Source organism: Pimephales promelas, chromosome 1, assembly GCF_988280905.1.
Source record: "Pimephales promelas chromosome 1, fPimPro1.hap1.1, whole genome shotgun sequence".
NCBI classification, from domain to species: Eukaryota; Metazoa; Chordata; class Actinopteri; order Cypriniformes; family Leuciscidae; genus Pimephales; species Pimephales promelas.
In genome coordinates, this window is record NC_142769.1 from 38304738 (window position 1) to 38320002 (window position 15265).

The 15265-nt window shown below is 39.0% G+C and overlaps 1 protein-coding gene across 4 annotated transcripts; it reads right to left on the reverse strand.

Moving 5' to 3' along the window:
- Positions 1–120: 120 nt before the first annotated feature.
- On the reverse strand, positions 121–14921 carry caprin1a (cell cycle associated protein 1a). 4 transcript variants are annotated; one of them, XM_089129620.1, is made up of 19 exons: positions 14761–14921; positions 13941–14072; positions 12744–12806; positions 12556–12642; positions 12117–12355; positions 11961–12043; positions 6857–7009; positions 6722–6771; positions 6506–6589; positions 5037–5216; positions 4873–4963; positions 4284–4336; positions 4095–4205; positions 3879–3959; positions 3132–3285; positions 2783–2983; positions 2590–2696; positions 2420–2480; positions 121–767 (listed from the first exon to the last, which is right to left on the reverse strand). In XM_089129620.1, exons 2-19 carry the CDS (start codon positions 14070–14072, stop codon positions 703–705), a joined length of 1995 nt encoding a protein of 664 aa, XP_088985746.1. In that variant the 5' UTR covers positions 14761–14921; the 3' UTR covers positions 121–702. The 4 variants fall into 4 exon arrangements, with proteins under 4 accessions (XP_088985746.1, XP_039512611.2, XP_039512607.2 ...); XM_039656677.2 differs by having other exon boundaries at positions 2783–2941; positions 3879–4007; XM_039656673.2 differs by having other exon boundaries at positions 3879–4007.
- Positions 14922–15265: the final 344 nt, after the last annotated feature.

Sequence of the window (15265 nt, forward strand, 5' to 3'; positions counted from 1 at the left end):
CACTAATAAACTATAAAAATAGCAGAGTTTAAGATATCAAATGCACAAGTGTATTTGGCTTCAAAGAAGATTTGATCTGCTCTTCACACTAAATGCGTGCAGAATAACATTTAAAGTGGCTTGTCCTTCAAAAAATCATTTATTTGTTAGCATTAAGTCTAATCAACCGTAATAGGAAGAAATACAATGAAGCAGTCATTCAGCCACATACAGTACAATGCATTTCCTGTAAACCATTTGGCTGAGCCAAAAAAAGAGAAAATAACAATGACACAATACAGTACGTACAAGAAAATTCTTCACATTCACTTAACAGTTCGTTTGGCCAAAAACGAAGTGCCTTTGGTATACGGTGTACTTCACATTCGAAATCTAGTGGCTGTTCCCAGCTACCAAGTCATTATTCCACCAAGATCGCTTAAAATCCAGACACCCATAATCAAAGGCACGTGTTCTGTCTCAAATGTGTAAAGGCTGTGCAATAGCATATGATTGAGAGAAAGCTTTGAGAGCTCTGAGCAATTACAGTGCTGGGAGTGCTATAGTCTCATTGATACTGTATTTTCCCCAAAACCATTGATTGTGTCCTTACTTGCTAAGATGCAGTCATCTAACTACATGGTCTGGAGTGGCACGGCTCGAGTTTGAGAGTCCAAATGGGTGGAGGAGATAAAAGGGTTGATATTGGCTAAAGGTCTAGGTTTAGCTGGTCTGTTGGGCAGCCATGGGACCCATTCCTCTGCTGGACCGATATGATCCCCCACGTCCTGAAACCCAAATACATCAGAAAATCAATGCTGAGTTAAATAGTCTAGTCGCATTCAATGATTTCAGTGCCAATTACAATGCGCACTTTCCCTGCTTTTTAGCTGTTCCTAAATCACCAAGCAGCACAATAAAGTATGCACATTATCTACATGTATACTATAAGTATTAAAATGCAAACTGTAAATCCAAGAAACTACAAGAGATTCATCCAAACAGCTCCAGAACTCATTATAGCCCTCAGAAACTCTAAAGTCTACAAGGCTCTGCAAATGTAATAAACCTAAACCCTCATTAGCAGTTAGAGAAAGTGTCCATAGCAACAGCAGGATTCTCTGAACATTGCATGACATTTTTTTTCCAGTTTATTTCTTTGTATAAATCCGTTTTAGCTTTGCTAATCTTCAGGTCACGCAAGACCATTTAAAGGGACATGTCACCCCAGAATAAACATTTTGCATCATTTACTCACCCTTATGCTATTCCAAACCCATATTTGTCCTTGTGTTGATGGTATATGCCAAAAATAAGGGAATATTACGCCAGAATATTCATTCCCATACAATGAATTGTGATCAGTGAGTCAAGTAGTCTATGCAACTTTTAGATTTAATATTTAAAAGTACTCTGTCATGGTTACCATTCACTTTGGTTGTATAGAAAACAGCAGTGTCAACGTTGCACTGAACACGTTCATATTTCAAGTAATAAAGAAAATCATAACAGAATTATTTTTGTTTTAACTTAAAGCAGGAAAAGCAGTGCATCAGCTATGGATTGATTTGGAGCAATGTCATTTATCGCTTCCCTGATTGGAGGCAATCTGAGAGCCATTTTGTTTAACACTTCACACCTAATCAATACAAACTCTTAAGCTTGTTGAAAAGCAGGATTTAATAAATGACGCAAGGGGCGGGAAAGCAAACAGCAGAGTTGCAGAAAATGGACCGATAAGCGGATCAATCACCTGCCTCCCCATGGAGGACTAAAAGAGACAGTCAACCTCAAACACTTTAGCAGACAAAGGGTCACAGGACAGGTGAGAGCACTTCTCAGCATGGAGAGCAAAAAGGAAGCAGCGGCAGACAAGCAGGTAATGCAACACATCTTTATTGAAACATTCTCTCAAGGAGTGACATGAGCATACAAAGGGGAGGACAGCAGAAAAAAATAAATCTTCAAATGAAATGGGGTGAAAAAAACAACAACAAAACAAACAATTAATGCCTTCAGTACCCAATAAACAGGCAAGAACCAAGTGTGGGAAAGGGAACAGGCAAACCAAACAAAAAAAAACACTCCTATGGATTGGACCCGACAGTGGCAGTTAACTTTTTGCATTTTCTTTTATAAAAAAAATAAATTAATGAAAATCTTTCAAGTTTACAGGAATATCTATGTTTTAAACACAACCTGGCTGAAAAATCACAACACTGACAGTTTCAGCTCCTTACTGTGTCTCTGTAAAACACATTAGTATATTAAAACCATCAAAGTGGGCTTACTTGAATCAATAAGCCAAAACAATAACAAAACCACTGATAGGAGTAAAAATATGGGCTAGGGGAAACATTCTCGATAACTGAATGTTCAAAGTGGCCAAAAAGAAACAAGTCTTCCCAAAGATTTTAGGATCGCATCGCTTGAGCATTACCTCGAGAGCAACCTCGAGGTCCCTGGGTAGCTCCTCGCTTGAAGCTTTGCTGATATCCGTCCTGTAGAGAAACCACACGGAACTTCAAAACATAACCGATTACAGAAACACATATTTAGGACTTCTCAAACCTCCACAAAGCTACATGGTATTCATTTTCTTGACGTTACCCGTTGGTAGGTGTTGTTGGAGTAATCTCGCGGAGTGCTGAACTGAGTTTGCCCATATCCGGTGTTAGGAGTGTTGGGAAATGGAGCACGATATCCATCGTATCCACCTTACGCAAGGGAAAAAAAAAGGTATGATTTCGTACTGGAGTTCAGACTAGAATGTCTCGGCACAGATTAAAGAAGTCTGTCTCACCTCTAAATCCATTTGATGGTCCACGGTAGCCGTTCAAAGCACCTCTAGGATTTCTGGGTCCAGCTCGCGGCATTGCTCTATTGCTGTAAAAGGACTGACCTGGCCGCCCAAACCCTGTGCCCTGCCCCGAGGGCTGCTGAGCTGCAGACTGGTGTCCCCCTGCAGATGGAATACCTTGGTCTTGAGAATGGAAGGGGCCAACTAATAAGACAAAATTATTGCGCAAGATAAAAATCACATATTACATTAGATATAAAGATAATTACACATACACAAAAACAATTAGTTATATAGTACTTTACACTATTGAAACTGTAAAACAGCACAACTTTAGCAGTAAATCTCTCACCTGACTGCAGGGCTTCTTGAGGGATTTCCTGCTGCTCAGCCGGGAGGTTGGCCTGTGTGCTGTAGCCTTGACCGTAACTGCTCTGATATTGGCTAGAAATCTTCTGCGAGTCCATCTCACTGGTTGGAGGAACTGGAGCATTCAAATTGAACACCTAATGGAGGACAGAACATGTAACTAAGCATATCAAAACAAGCATGCAGGATCTATTTATTTGGACGTTTCTGCCATGTCAACAAGTAAATGTTTAAACGGAGATAAGGGATCATCATTTATCTACACAATTACAAAAAAAGAGAACTTGACATTACTAAACATAATCACTGACTGTTAGTTATAGTCATGCAAGTAATGGCTCATCCATAAAGGCTTGAACATGATAAACTCAAAAGCTGATGTTCATAGAAATGTATCTTTTTAAACAAAACAAGCCTGTCAGGGGCCATTCACACGAGATGCAGGTTTTTTTCCATTTAAAAACATGAAACTCACAGCATTTAAATTACAAAAAAAGGTCTGAAGATGCTTATTTTTTATAAAGTTGAACTTTAGAGATGCGAGACGTGATAGCAATGGTCAAACATTTCTGCACAGCACTTGTTTACATGGAAAGACAATGGAAAAGCAGCACCATGTAACGCAAAAATGTGTTCTGTGTGAACGGCTCCAAACAGAACAGAAGCAGAATGGAGACAAACTCTGAGGGGGTGAATTTGGAGAGGGTGGGGTAGACAGGTTGAGGCCTACCGCTTGCATGGACTGGAATGGAGCTGCGTTAACGTTGATGCCGCTGTGAAGGGGTTTGGAGACAGGCTGAAACACCTGGGGCTGAGAGGAAGGGGTGGGGGGCTGCTCAGACGACAGAGGCATGGAAACCTAGGGTGTATATCCTACGTCACTCACATATCTATTCCACAGTGTACACACAGCATCTGTGAGGGAGACTGTGGGGTACGACGTTACCTGCTGGGGGTCAATGGAGTCTGTCTGTGGTCGGGGCTCAGAGTTATGAGGGGGCTGATAGAGAGGGGGTGTGGAGGAGTAAGCCTCTTTGGGAGCTGAGACCATCGGGACCTGGAAACCAAAACGGACAAGGGTTTCAGGAACGCCTGAAAGCATGTTTGAAAGCATATTTTTGGTCATTGAACTTACTTGCGTGTGTTCAGGCTGCACAGAAAGAGCATTGTGTTGGGGGAGTCTGGATTCTGTATCAGCAGAAAACATCAAAAGAGTAACATTTTAGGATATTAGTGGTATTACTGGTTTTGGTAATTGAAAAAAAAAAAAAGCTGAAATAAAAACTATTGTCAACATGCTAAAATTAAAAAAAAAAGAAAAAAAAAGCATTAAACGTTTTATAGAAATATATAATAAAAATCAAAAATAATTATAAGCAATATAATTCAGCATATACTAACAATATTACTATGTATTGTTTTTTATAATAAACAAAACAAGTATTAATAAATGCTACAATGGTAATGAAATCCCATAATCCCATAATGGACTTTGCCATAGCTCTCAAACCAAATATGATGCCAGGCATTGAAAAATCAACATCATTTGGTCACAAAACACAAAAACCAATGGCATCAGATGATGTCAATGATGCCCAACCTGGCATGATGCATCGAAAGTTGCCATATTCAAATAATAAGAAAAAACATACTCTCCCATGAGAGTATAAGTTTAACAATTTTTGCTTTTAGAGCTTTTATTACTTTAAAGTTTGTATACCAACCTGGTGGACAGACCATCTGAGCAGGTTTCATGGGCTGCGCCGACACAATTGCAGGATCTAAAGGCGGTCCCTCAAACTCTAGCATGGAGTCCTGTCCACATTACACAAGTTAGAAAAGGCCACTGCTACATTTGAAGTGATGAATAAAACATTCTGCAGTTTACCTGCATAAAGTTGAAGGTACCCTGCATTTGAGCCATGAGATCTTGGACCACTTGCTTTCGGACCACGGGATCTGTTGCAGGAGTAGGGAGGATGGCGTTCAGCGCGTGTGGTTCTGAGCTGACCAGAGCCGGGCTCATGGCTGCAGGGGGTTGCTGAGGTTGCTGAAGGGCACTGACCGCCTGAAAACCAATGACCACATGGTGTAAACATACAAAATAAAAACCATTTGGCCTTTTTTGACGAATGAAGTCAGGGTTCCTACAAATTTCCAAATCTCTCTGAAGATTTTCCAGACCTTCTTTAACAAATTGTTAGTTCATATAGCATTATTTTCAGCTTTATATTTGGTATATAGTACAGTCATCAAATATTAACAGTTTTTTCATTGATTTTCTTTTATAGAAAACTAAATTTTAGAAGACACAAATTTCACAATTCGATTTCGATTCACAAGCTTGCAATTCGATTTCGATTCGATTCAATATTGATTATTTTGGATATCAGTTACAATAAATGGCAAATTTTCTCAAGGAAATCAAATCTCTTAACTAATGCTGTAAACTATGGGAGTCTAGTTATAGCCTACTAGGCTTCATTAGCCTAATACGAAGGTAATAATGAACTGTTTTGTAGCTTTACAAACACTTAAATTACACTTTTATTTATTTTTATAATAAGAAGATTATATGAAATATAAACACTTAAATGGTGGCTGTCATAAAAACTTGCCAGATTTATTCAAATATGCATTAAATATTGAAGAACATTAAGATTATAATGCATAATATGGTGTATATATTTAGCAAAATGCTCCTCTCTAGAGTTATTTTTTCTAGCTGACTAACGAGTTTATGTGGGTTTTTCTGAGGTAAACATGACGATACAGGACATTGATTACAAGCTGTTTAACTTACGTCTTTCCACGGTTGAAACACTGATTGAGCGAATCAATGTGACATGATACAGATTTCGATAAGTTGTACTCTATCTTTTAACACACTTTCAGATGCTCTTTCATGTTTATTTCGTGCTGTGACTGGTATTATTAAGCCGTAAGAGAGATCAGCGCTGCTGCTTCTCTTGAGCTGTGCCACAGCGATCACACGCCACAGCGCCAAAACGTTGTTTATGTTTTTGAATTTCTAAAGAAAATGGACGTAATTTGAAAATTGAGACTTTGTTTCATATCAATAGTAACAAAGGACAAAGATTATTGCGATTTTTTGGATGCACGCAGCCAATGTTCCATTCATTCAAACGAAACAGGATGACTAATCGATTCTTGAGATTTAAGAATCGATATCGGTTCGTAAAAATGAGAATCGATTAATATCGAGAAATCGATATTTATTACCCAGCCCTACTAAATAGGGGCAATAGTCTGAAGATGCAAATATTTTTCTACACTCTGCTTTCTTTTCTCCACACTTGTCCAAGCTGCATAGGAACCCTGTGAAGTGCATCATACCTGAGAGCTTGTGTTCCACTCTGCTCCTTGTTCTTTGTCACTGCTGGAGTAGGTGGCTTCTGGAACGTACTGTCTGTTTACAAACTATTAGGAACAAAAGAGGTGAAGAGCTTTAAGAATGCTATTGCACAAGTAGTGCAGTCCAGAAAATGTTTCCACAAAATCAAGGTTTACTCCGAGCATGTACATAAAAAGTATAGTAATATCAATTCACACCTCTGTTGATTCAACCTCAATAGTTTCTGTGTATTCTTGAGCAGATCCCTCTGTGAAAAGACAAGAACAACACAAACCATCAGCTGTGCGAGGAAGCATTCATTTTCTCTGAAATTCGATGGCTTTTGTTTTCACCTGTCTCAGCGGGGCGGTCCTCGCTCTCTGATGACTCCGCTGCTGCTGCCGCAGCCCCCGTCTCTTCTTCACACACTCCATTCTGATGTGTTTGAGCACGATCAAAGTACCCACTTAGCAGCATCTTGTCCAAGGTTTCCTTAAGGGCTTTGTCTGTTAAAGTAACAAAATGCAAGAGGTCACGGTTTAGCATGGTCCACAGTTAGTCTCTAATCATTTGGACTTAGAAACAGGTTTCTTTACTGAAGGTAATTTCAACTTAGCTCACAAACACTGTTTCAGCAACAATATCAGCAAAGTCTCATAAGCTGAGTTTGCACAATCTGATACTATCGTGATTCCCACCCTCTCTGTTGAAATATGCAAGCAGGGCCTGTCCATCATTGAAACCTCCAGCAGAGAGGCTTTGCACACACCACTGGCTGCCTGCCCAGCTGCTGATGTGGGTCACAAGTCAGCATGAAGCACTGCTGACCCTTGTGGGCCCGAGATAGAGCATTGCTTTCAAAAGCCATTGCAAGTACCACCATTCACAGGGAGGCCAAGCGAGGGATGGCCGCATTGGTATTCAGACTCACTGGAGAGCAAATATTAGTTTGATTACACAGTTGACGATGGCAGTGGCAGGAGAGCATTGAACAGCATTAAAGGGATACTCCACTTTTTTTGGAAATAGGCTCATTTTACCACTCCCCTAGAGTTAAACAGTTGAGTTTTTACCGTTTTCGAATCCATTCAGTCAATTTTTTTATATTTAGTAGAATATCAGTAACCAGACAGTTTCTGGTCTCATTGACTTCCACAGTATTTTTTTTTCCTACTCTGGAAGTCAATGAGACCAGAAACTCTTTGGTTACTGATTTTCTTCTAAATATCAGAAAATCGGCTGAATGGATTCGAAAACGGTAAAACCTAAATGTTTAACCTTGAGGGAGTTGTAAAATCAGCCTATTTCCAAAAAAAAGTGGAGTATCCCTTTAAGTCCGCTGTGTGGAAATACTTCACACTGGAAACACCGTGGAGCAAGACAGCAAAATGCAATGTTTGCAAAGCCGTAATTCAGAGAGGTGGAAGCTCCCTCGCGTCGGTCAACACAACGAACGCCATCAAACATTTAAAAAAGCGTTAAAGAGCACATCCGAAATGCGCGTCTGAAATTTTCGCACGTTAAAAAATAAAAAACAACCTCTTGTTATGTCAATCACGCTTGCATACTGCCACTGAAACTTTCGTCAGTCATACAAAAATCTGTGTTGTCCGCATCCGTAGCAAGCACTTTGAATAGAGTTTGAATGGTGTTTTGAGAATTCAGAGCCATCGAATCGCAAATAGCCTACGAAAATGTCTTATATTTCTAATATTTTATTTAAAACCTTGATTTGTTGATGCTACAAGAGCCAATGTACTTGATTTTTGCTGTTCAGATGCAAACTGTTTTATTGATAGTGTGTGAGTAAGATGTTTTTACTTATATTTTCAAGACTCAAGTATTTGACATTTTGGGAATGTAAGAAATATTGACATGATAATCAATCTGAAATCCTTACAGTTGGATATATGTGTTCAGAATGGGACTTTTTCTGTTAACAGGATTTCCTGTTTTTCTGACTTCCTTTTCTAACCTTATACTTACCTAAACTTGCCTTTTAGGACATACACGGATACATACGTACATATCATACTTGCCTGATGAGAGGAGTTTATTTCAGCATCATATAAAATCAACAATAATGATAATAATTATATTAAAGCAAACACAGCTCTAGTATCGGAATAGAATTGGTCTTGGCCAATATCCAAATTCGATATCCCAAAAAATATGGATCGGTGCATCCCTAACTCTTACGAAATGGTTCCTTTTAAAATATTTACGAAACAGCATCAAACTCACTCGTGTTAACGGTTTGAATCAGATTCACTCATCCTGAGAGAAAGACAGACAGGAGGCAAGTTTCAAATAGCACCAGAATTAATTCCTCTTTCGCATTAACCTGCATTTCAGCGGACACATACACACAAAATGATGTCAAAACACCCATCTCGGCAAGTTCTCTCTGTTATGCCATAACTGAACAGTAGAAAAAGAAACTGGATGTTTGTCATTTTATTCGGTCCGTGCATTCGGACAGTCAAGGCAGCCTAATTATTCCTGCTTTTGTGTCTCATTAATGTTGATAAAACAACAAAATACAGCTTTAATAAAGATGAACCTATATTTCATTTCTACAGTGAACAATATAATATGTATTTGTTATTAGAGCCCGACCGTTATAGCGGTGGGCTGATATTATCGGCCGATATTAGGCATTTTCCAAACTATCGGTATCGGCATTCATAATGGCCAATACATTAATATTTTTTAAAAATGAGGGTGCGGTGATTCATGTAAGGGTGGCACAGCTAGCACTGCCAATAAAGCACCTGAAAGCTGTCACAAATAACTGACAAACATAATGATTATGAATACATCAAATATAGCAAGGAGACATTTTAAATGTTTATTACTAAACATAATAAAGTAAATATAATAAATAAAAATATAAGTGTTTTCAGTAAGTGTCCTTCAAAGAAGTTGACAATGCCGGCTCGCGATCTTCAGTAAACACACACCAGAAAGAAATGCACATTTCATTTAAATTACATAAGCAGAGAGCAGTCGGTCTTTCGTTTTGAATTATTCTGCATTAAAGTACACATTTCAATATAAGTATATTTCTCAGGTCTATCCACAAGTTTCCTACGCCCCATGAGGCCTTGCGTCAAAAGTGGGCGCGACTTCCGGTTGGAAGTAAACAAAGCGCGACTTGACATGCTTAACACTCGTTCATTCAACAGTTGACAGTCATTCAAGTTATAGCGATCCAAACTAGCTAACGATGTGGGAACTCAACCTCAACGAAATTAAAAAGGGTGAAATAACAGTACCTTTACCAGCCGCAGTCGTTGATTGGGAGTATTATAATAACATTATTAATTATCAATACTCATCAAGGCATGGTGACAGACAGATATGCGAGCTGACAAACAATTCAAATAAAAAAAATACACACTTAGTCATTGTGCTTTGGAGTTTATTCAAAATTATAAATGAATGTGTTACTTGAATACATTACTACTGGCACATTTGGTATTCTGTCAACACAGGCTTTGATCCTGAGTTTAGGTGTAACATCAGTAGCGAACAGCCAATCACATGCTGATAGAGTTTATAAAATATAAAGAATTAAAAAAAATGTACACAGGAAGATTCGTCGTCTTTTGGGAGGTGATGGAAACTAACGTTACAGTCGTTGGCAGGATCAGAGACGGGCTCTGGCAGGATCACTCGTTTTCAGCTTATGTTCAAAACAATCACGTTTAAGCCACTGAACTAGTTTAGTCCGGTTATACATACAACCGCGAACAGCACATATTGTCCCTGAGCTCCGTAACGACATCTCTCATAAAGATTTGCGTCTTTAAATAGTAAAATAATTCTCCGAAAAACAGCTAGCATCTTCGCTAACTAACACACAAAATACCATTGGAATGCTACTTCCGTCGCGTCACCGGAAGTTTCACCCACATTTTTTACAGGAGCGCCCCTCGGAAACTTGTGGATACGCTGAGTTTTCCCCTGTATTATTTCACACGAGTCTCTTCAGACCTTACTACTGTACATTTATGAGCTTTCAGAACTTCTGATTGAGGCTGTGTGTGACCCAGTCCAGGAATGGGTATTGGAAGACAGACTATTGTATTTATACAGTCTTGTATTTATGCATCAGGGAGATTGTGTTTTACTTTTACTTTCAAATCCATGATCACGTGTACTCAGTGTATAGGGAGCGGCAGAGCTGAAAGTGTCTTGTGTGCATTCTACAAGATAAGACATTTATCAGATGATTCATTAGGCTCTGCTGCGCAACGAATCCTCCGGCATGGTGCCATTGTGATTCTTTCTGTACTGATTGCAACAGTAACTTGTGCTAGATGAGCAGAGCAGATTTTTATAGTAGTTTATAATGGTTTTTATTTTTATAAAACCAGCAAAACGACAGTTGAGACGAATGTGAGTGTAGCGGTGGAATATTCTATGCTTATTTCACCCTCATGCTCCGTCACCGCAAGACAGCTCGCGAGATCTCATGCCAGACCCCTAATATATATATATATATATATATTAGGGGTGTAACGGTACATGTATTCGTATTGAACCGTTTCGGTTCGAGGCTTCCGGTTCGGTACGCATACAAACCGAACGATTGCTTGGACCATTTTTCTTGCCGGCAAAATTCGTGCTGACGCGGCCAACACAACGTTGCGCAACATCCAAATGGCAAGGGTAATGAAAGCAGAACGAAACTGCGCTCCTCGTTATGTGCTTCACGGATCGTTTATCAGTTCGGACCAGCAACATCTGTGCAGCGCGAGCCGATCTCGATCAAGCAACACTGTTACCACACCGCGCTATAAGATCCGGTAAAGAAAACATTTGAATTCGCCACTGAGGTAATAACATCGCTGCGAGATCTAGTGAGATGCATTCACATTTCTCCGTTATTAACAGTAGATCTCTATTAGATCAAACAGCGCTGTCATGGAAACCAGGAGAAACATTGTGCCGTGAATGAACTAGTACTTTACGTCCACAGACCAGCAACATTCACCATGGATTTAATATAGTAACACTAACTGTAACCAGTTTGGCTGGAATGGTGAAATGCTTTCAAGTACTTCACACATCTTTTTCCAGCACTTCAAAATTCAAATATTATATAAATAAATATATATTTAAATGTTATTTTTAATGTGATGACCAAAACATTATTTGTTCATCCTTCAAAGATGACCCCTATTTATAAACCTGAAAGTTTCAAGATCTAGGAAAACTCACACTTATTTAAAAATATTTTTTCTTTAAACAAATAGGAAATTTCTCTGGCATTTCTTTCTTTTTGCTGTATCGAAAACGTACCGAACCGTGACTTTAAAACCGAGGTACGTACCGAACCGTGATTTTTATGTACCGTTACACCCCTAATATATATATATATATATATATATAAAATTTACCCCCAGAATGATACTCGTGTGGCAAACACTGTCAGAAAACGTTACTCACATGTGGTTCCAGCCACAGCTTTATCCCTTCCTTCCAAAACCTCCCACAAATGCACGGACGCTTCCTCAAACTGCTCAGCCAACCTGAAATCAAAAGTCATTTTGATGAAGATATCCTAACATGCCAAATTTTCCAACACAAAGGAACGGTCCTCACCTTACGCTAGAGTCCCGCTCAGGCCCAATCAGCTTGTAGAACTCGTCCAGGCCCGCGAGTTCTGACTCTGTTAGCAAGGGGGCTTCCCCACTAGACTGAGTCAAGTCCTGCCTCACACTCTCCTCCCCCAGCTGCTCCAGCAGGTACTGCACCTCCAGCACTGCCTTCAGTCTCTTGCGCTCTGCCTCCTCCCTCTTCAACTGCTCCCGTCGTGCCGCCTTTTTCACCGTTTTCTGCATCTGCAAAAGAACAAACTTTAATATCAACTGGTCCAAACAAATTAGAACTCTGCACTGAGGACAAGGCGAGATTGATTATGTTGTGTCTCTCATCATTTTTTTTGCATCAAAGGTTTAAGCCTAGATGGCGGGAGTGAGAGTGAATGTAAATGCTGAGATGACACTGAGGCAAACTTTAACTAAAAAAAAACCCCACTTACCTCCACATTTAAAGCCAGGAAGTTCTTCTGCAACTCACGGGCAAAGTCCAAGTTGTGAGCCACCTCCGGAGCTTTAGATAAAGCCTCCTACATATTTAAAACAAAAGCGCATATACATTTAATATATAAAACAATACCTGCTGATATATTGGAGCACAGAAAACAAGCGTTGAATATAGGCCACATACCAGCTGATCCTGGTTGAGGCGTTCTCCTTTGTTCTTCCTTGTCTGGTAATCATCCAGCTTGCTCTTAACAGAGAGTTTGCTCATATTAATGGTGAGGAGTGGAATGCACATGCATATTAAAATGTAAACTTATCATATTTAATACCATTAAACTAATACCACAGAGCAGTCTGTTTTTATACTATATTATGGTTGAGGTTTATAGTAAATTAAGATTCATAAGTCATGTACATTTCAAAAGCCTAATGCTGTCTTAAAAAATCTTGTCAATAATGCAGTTAAAGATATTTATTACATGGCTCTGTGGAATACTTGATTCTGATTGGTCAATAGCACCATCCAGTGTTAAGTTATTCCCCAATAACAACCGCTGAAAACAGATAACGCTGGTTCATCCGGGTTAGGGTTGTGCCGATGGACGATATCATTGTCCACCGTGATGGCTGACAGACGTCACAATGTTTAGACGGCATCGGCCCTAAAATCGGTATCGGCATGTCAAACTCAATGAAAATCGGAATCGGCCTAGAAAATTGTAATCGGTGCATCTCTAATAAGAACGGCTGTATAACATCTCAAATGTCTGTTTAGTTTGAACTTGCCACGGTGCAACTGCTCTTTCTCCGGAAGCTTTGTGTTTAAAGACCTAATAAAATATTTCAACATGGATCAACATTCAGTGTTTAATGATTTACTTATGTGGCAAATTACGTGTAATAAGCGGGATAATGAACATCCAGCTGGTGAATCTCTCAAAATAACCCACTTCAGGCTGATCAAAACCGTCCTCATCATCCTGTCGGGGTCATTTTGAGAGAACCACTGGCTGGATGTACATTTTCCTTTACGTGACATGCAAGACGCTACATCAGTATTAAAAAAAGAATTGTGGCAGATTTACGCAAAACAGGATATTCAATGAGGAGAAAAAATTAATAGAAGATGACTGGATTTTTCCCATTGCAAACTGATTTGATTATAAAATATTGCCATCCCATACTACAAATGAAGGCAATGTTGCATAACTGCATTTATGTTAATCTGCATTAGACAACTAGCATGATTTCTGTGAAATTTTTTATGAAATATTACAAAGACAAACATTTTCTTTGCAATTAAATGCACTGATAAATGGTGCACAATAATATGAGTATTTGTATTAAGTAAATAAATAGGGTCCAGTTAACATTAAGTTACCTTTTTCTTTTCCATGTTGCGAACCTTCTTGTCAATCACACCAAGAACTTGCTTGAGGCCATCAGATGGCGCAGAGCCCAAATCCGGACTGGAGGAGTGAACAGCATTGTCGCCAGTGGTCACTGATGGCATCTGTAAAGATAAAGTCAATGATGATTTGTTGTCATATTTTTCAGATGTCAAATCATTGACAAAATGCATGGAAATATATAATTGTATCTTAAGATATTCAATGATATATTTGTACATGTCAAAAAGAACAGAGATTCAGCTCATTTAAAACTCAAAATTTAAGCCAGCATTTTTGGTCAAGAGAGCAAACAAAGGTCTATCAGGTATTCCAGCTGAAGTCACTGAAACCCCCACTTGTCTGGGATGAACCCCCAATTTTCCAAATCCATGAATTCTTATAAAAACAACCTGCCAATCATCCACAACAGAGCAGAAGGAGATTGTTATCCTTACAGCACCTATAGTATAATTCATCATGATCCTTTAACGCTTTAAAGTCTAGCAGAGTCAAATCTTTCTTCTTGGCCGGATGGTCCGACTGTTGGCCAAAAGCAAACCCCTTCAGCTCTAATAGCTATAACGTTATACATGTTAACACACAACAGAATGAATGAGCAATCAGACGTCATATAACACATAAATGTAAAGATATAAACACAAAACTGCAGTCAAAGGTTTAAACTTTAATCGCGTGCTAGCTATTAGATTCTCTGACTTAGCGGAATGTGAGCGTTAGCCGCTAGCTTGAGCTGGTCATCGCTTTCGTGGATCCAAAACATGAACAATTCTTATAACCGTGGTGTCTTACCTTTACTTTCAATGTTTTGAAAGATTTATTTGTATAATACAGTTGGATTTCAGTGTTTCAGATGTTATTTTCTACAAGTATAACAGACGCTCCCCGGCAAATCCAGCAGCTCCGCGAGTTTCGTCTTAACAATGCAGAAGCGCTGAAGGACCCTTGTAGGTGTCCGTGTCTGTGCCTGAACTCATATCCAAAAGAAGGTATCATTTATAAACAAACTCCTTATTTCTAAACAAGAAAATATATTTTGTAGATCGTGTCAGATATTTGTAACCCCCAATATACTGGGCCTGTCCGTCCAGAAATTATATTGATTCCTTGACGGCTCTCCGAATTTTGACCGATTAAATACAAAGTGAACATGATTGAAAAAAAGATATAAGTTAAGTAAAATAAAAACAGAACCAAGTGCTTCCAAATTTGTGGAAGAATATATTCACTTATTTTAAATCTCTGTCTGTCTGTCTGTCTGTCTGTCCGTCTGTCTGTCTGTCTATCTATCTAGTCA

Bases quoted from the DNA above. Each gene is read 5' to 3' on its own strand.
- caprin1a (XM_039656673.2), bottom strand. From the start codon at position 14,072: ATGCCATCAGTGACCACTGGCGACAATGCTGTTCACTCCTCCAGTCCG. The intron at 12,643-12,743 runs GTATGTGGCCTA...TTAAATATGTAG, and splicing joins GCCTCAACCAGGATCAGCTG to GAGGCTTTATCTAAAGCTCC. The intron at 6,590-6,721 runs GTGTGAATTGAT...TGTTCCTAATAG, and splicing joins TTGAGGTTGAATCAACAGAG to TTTGTAAACAGACAGTACGT.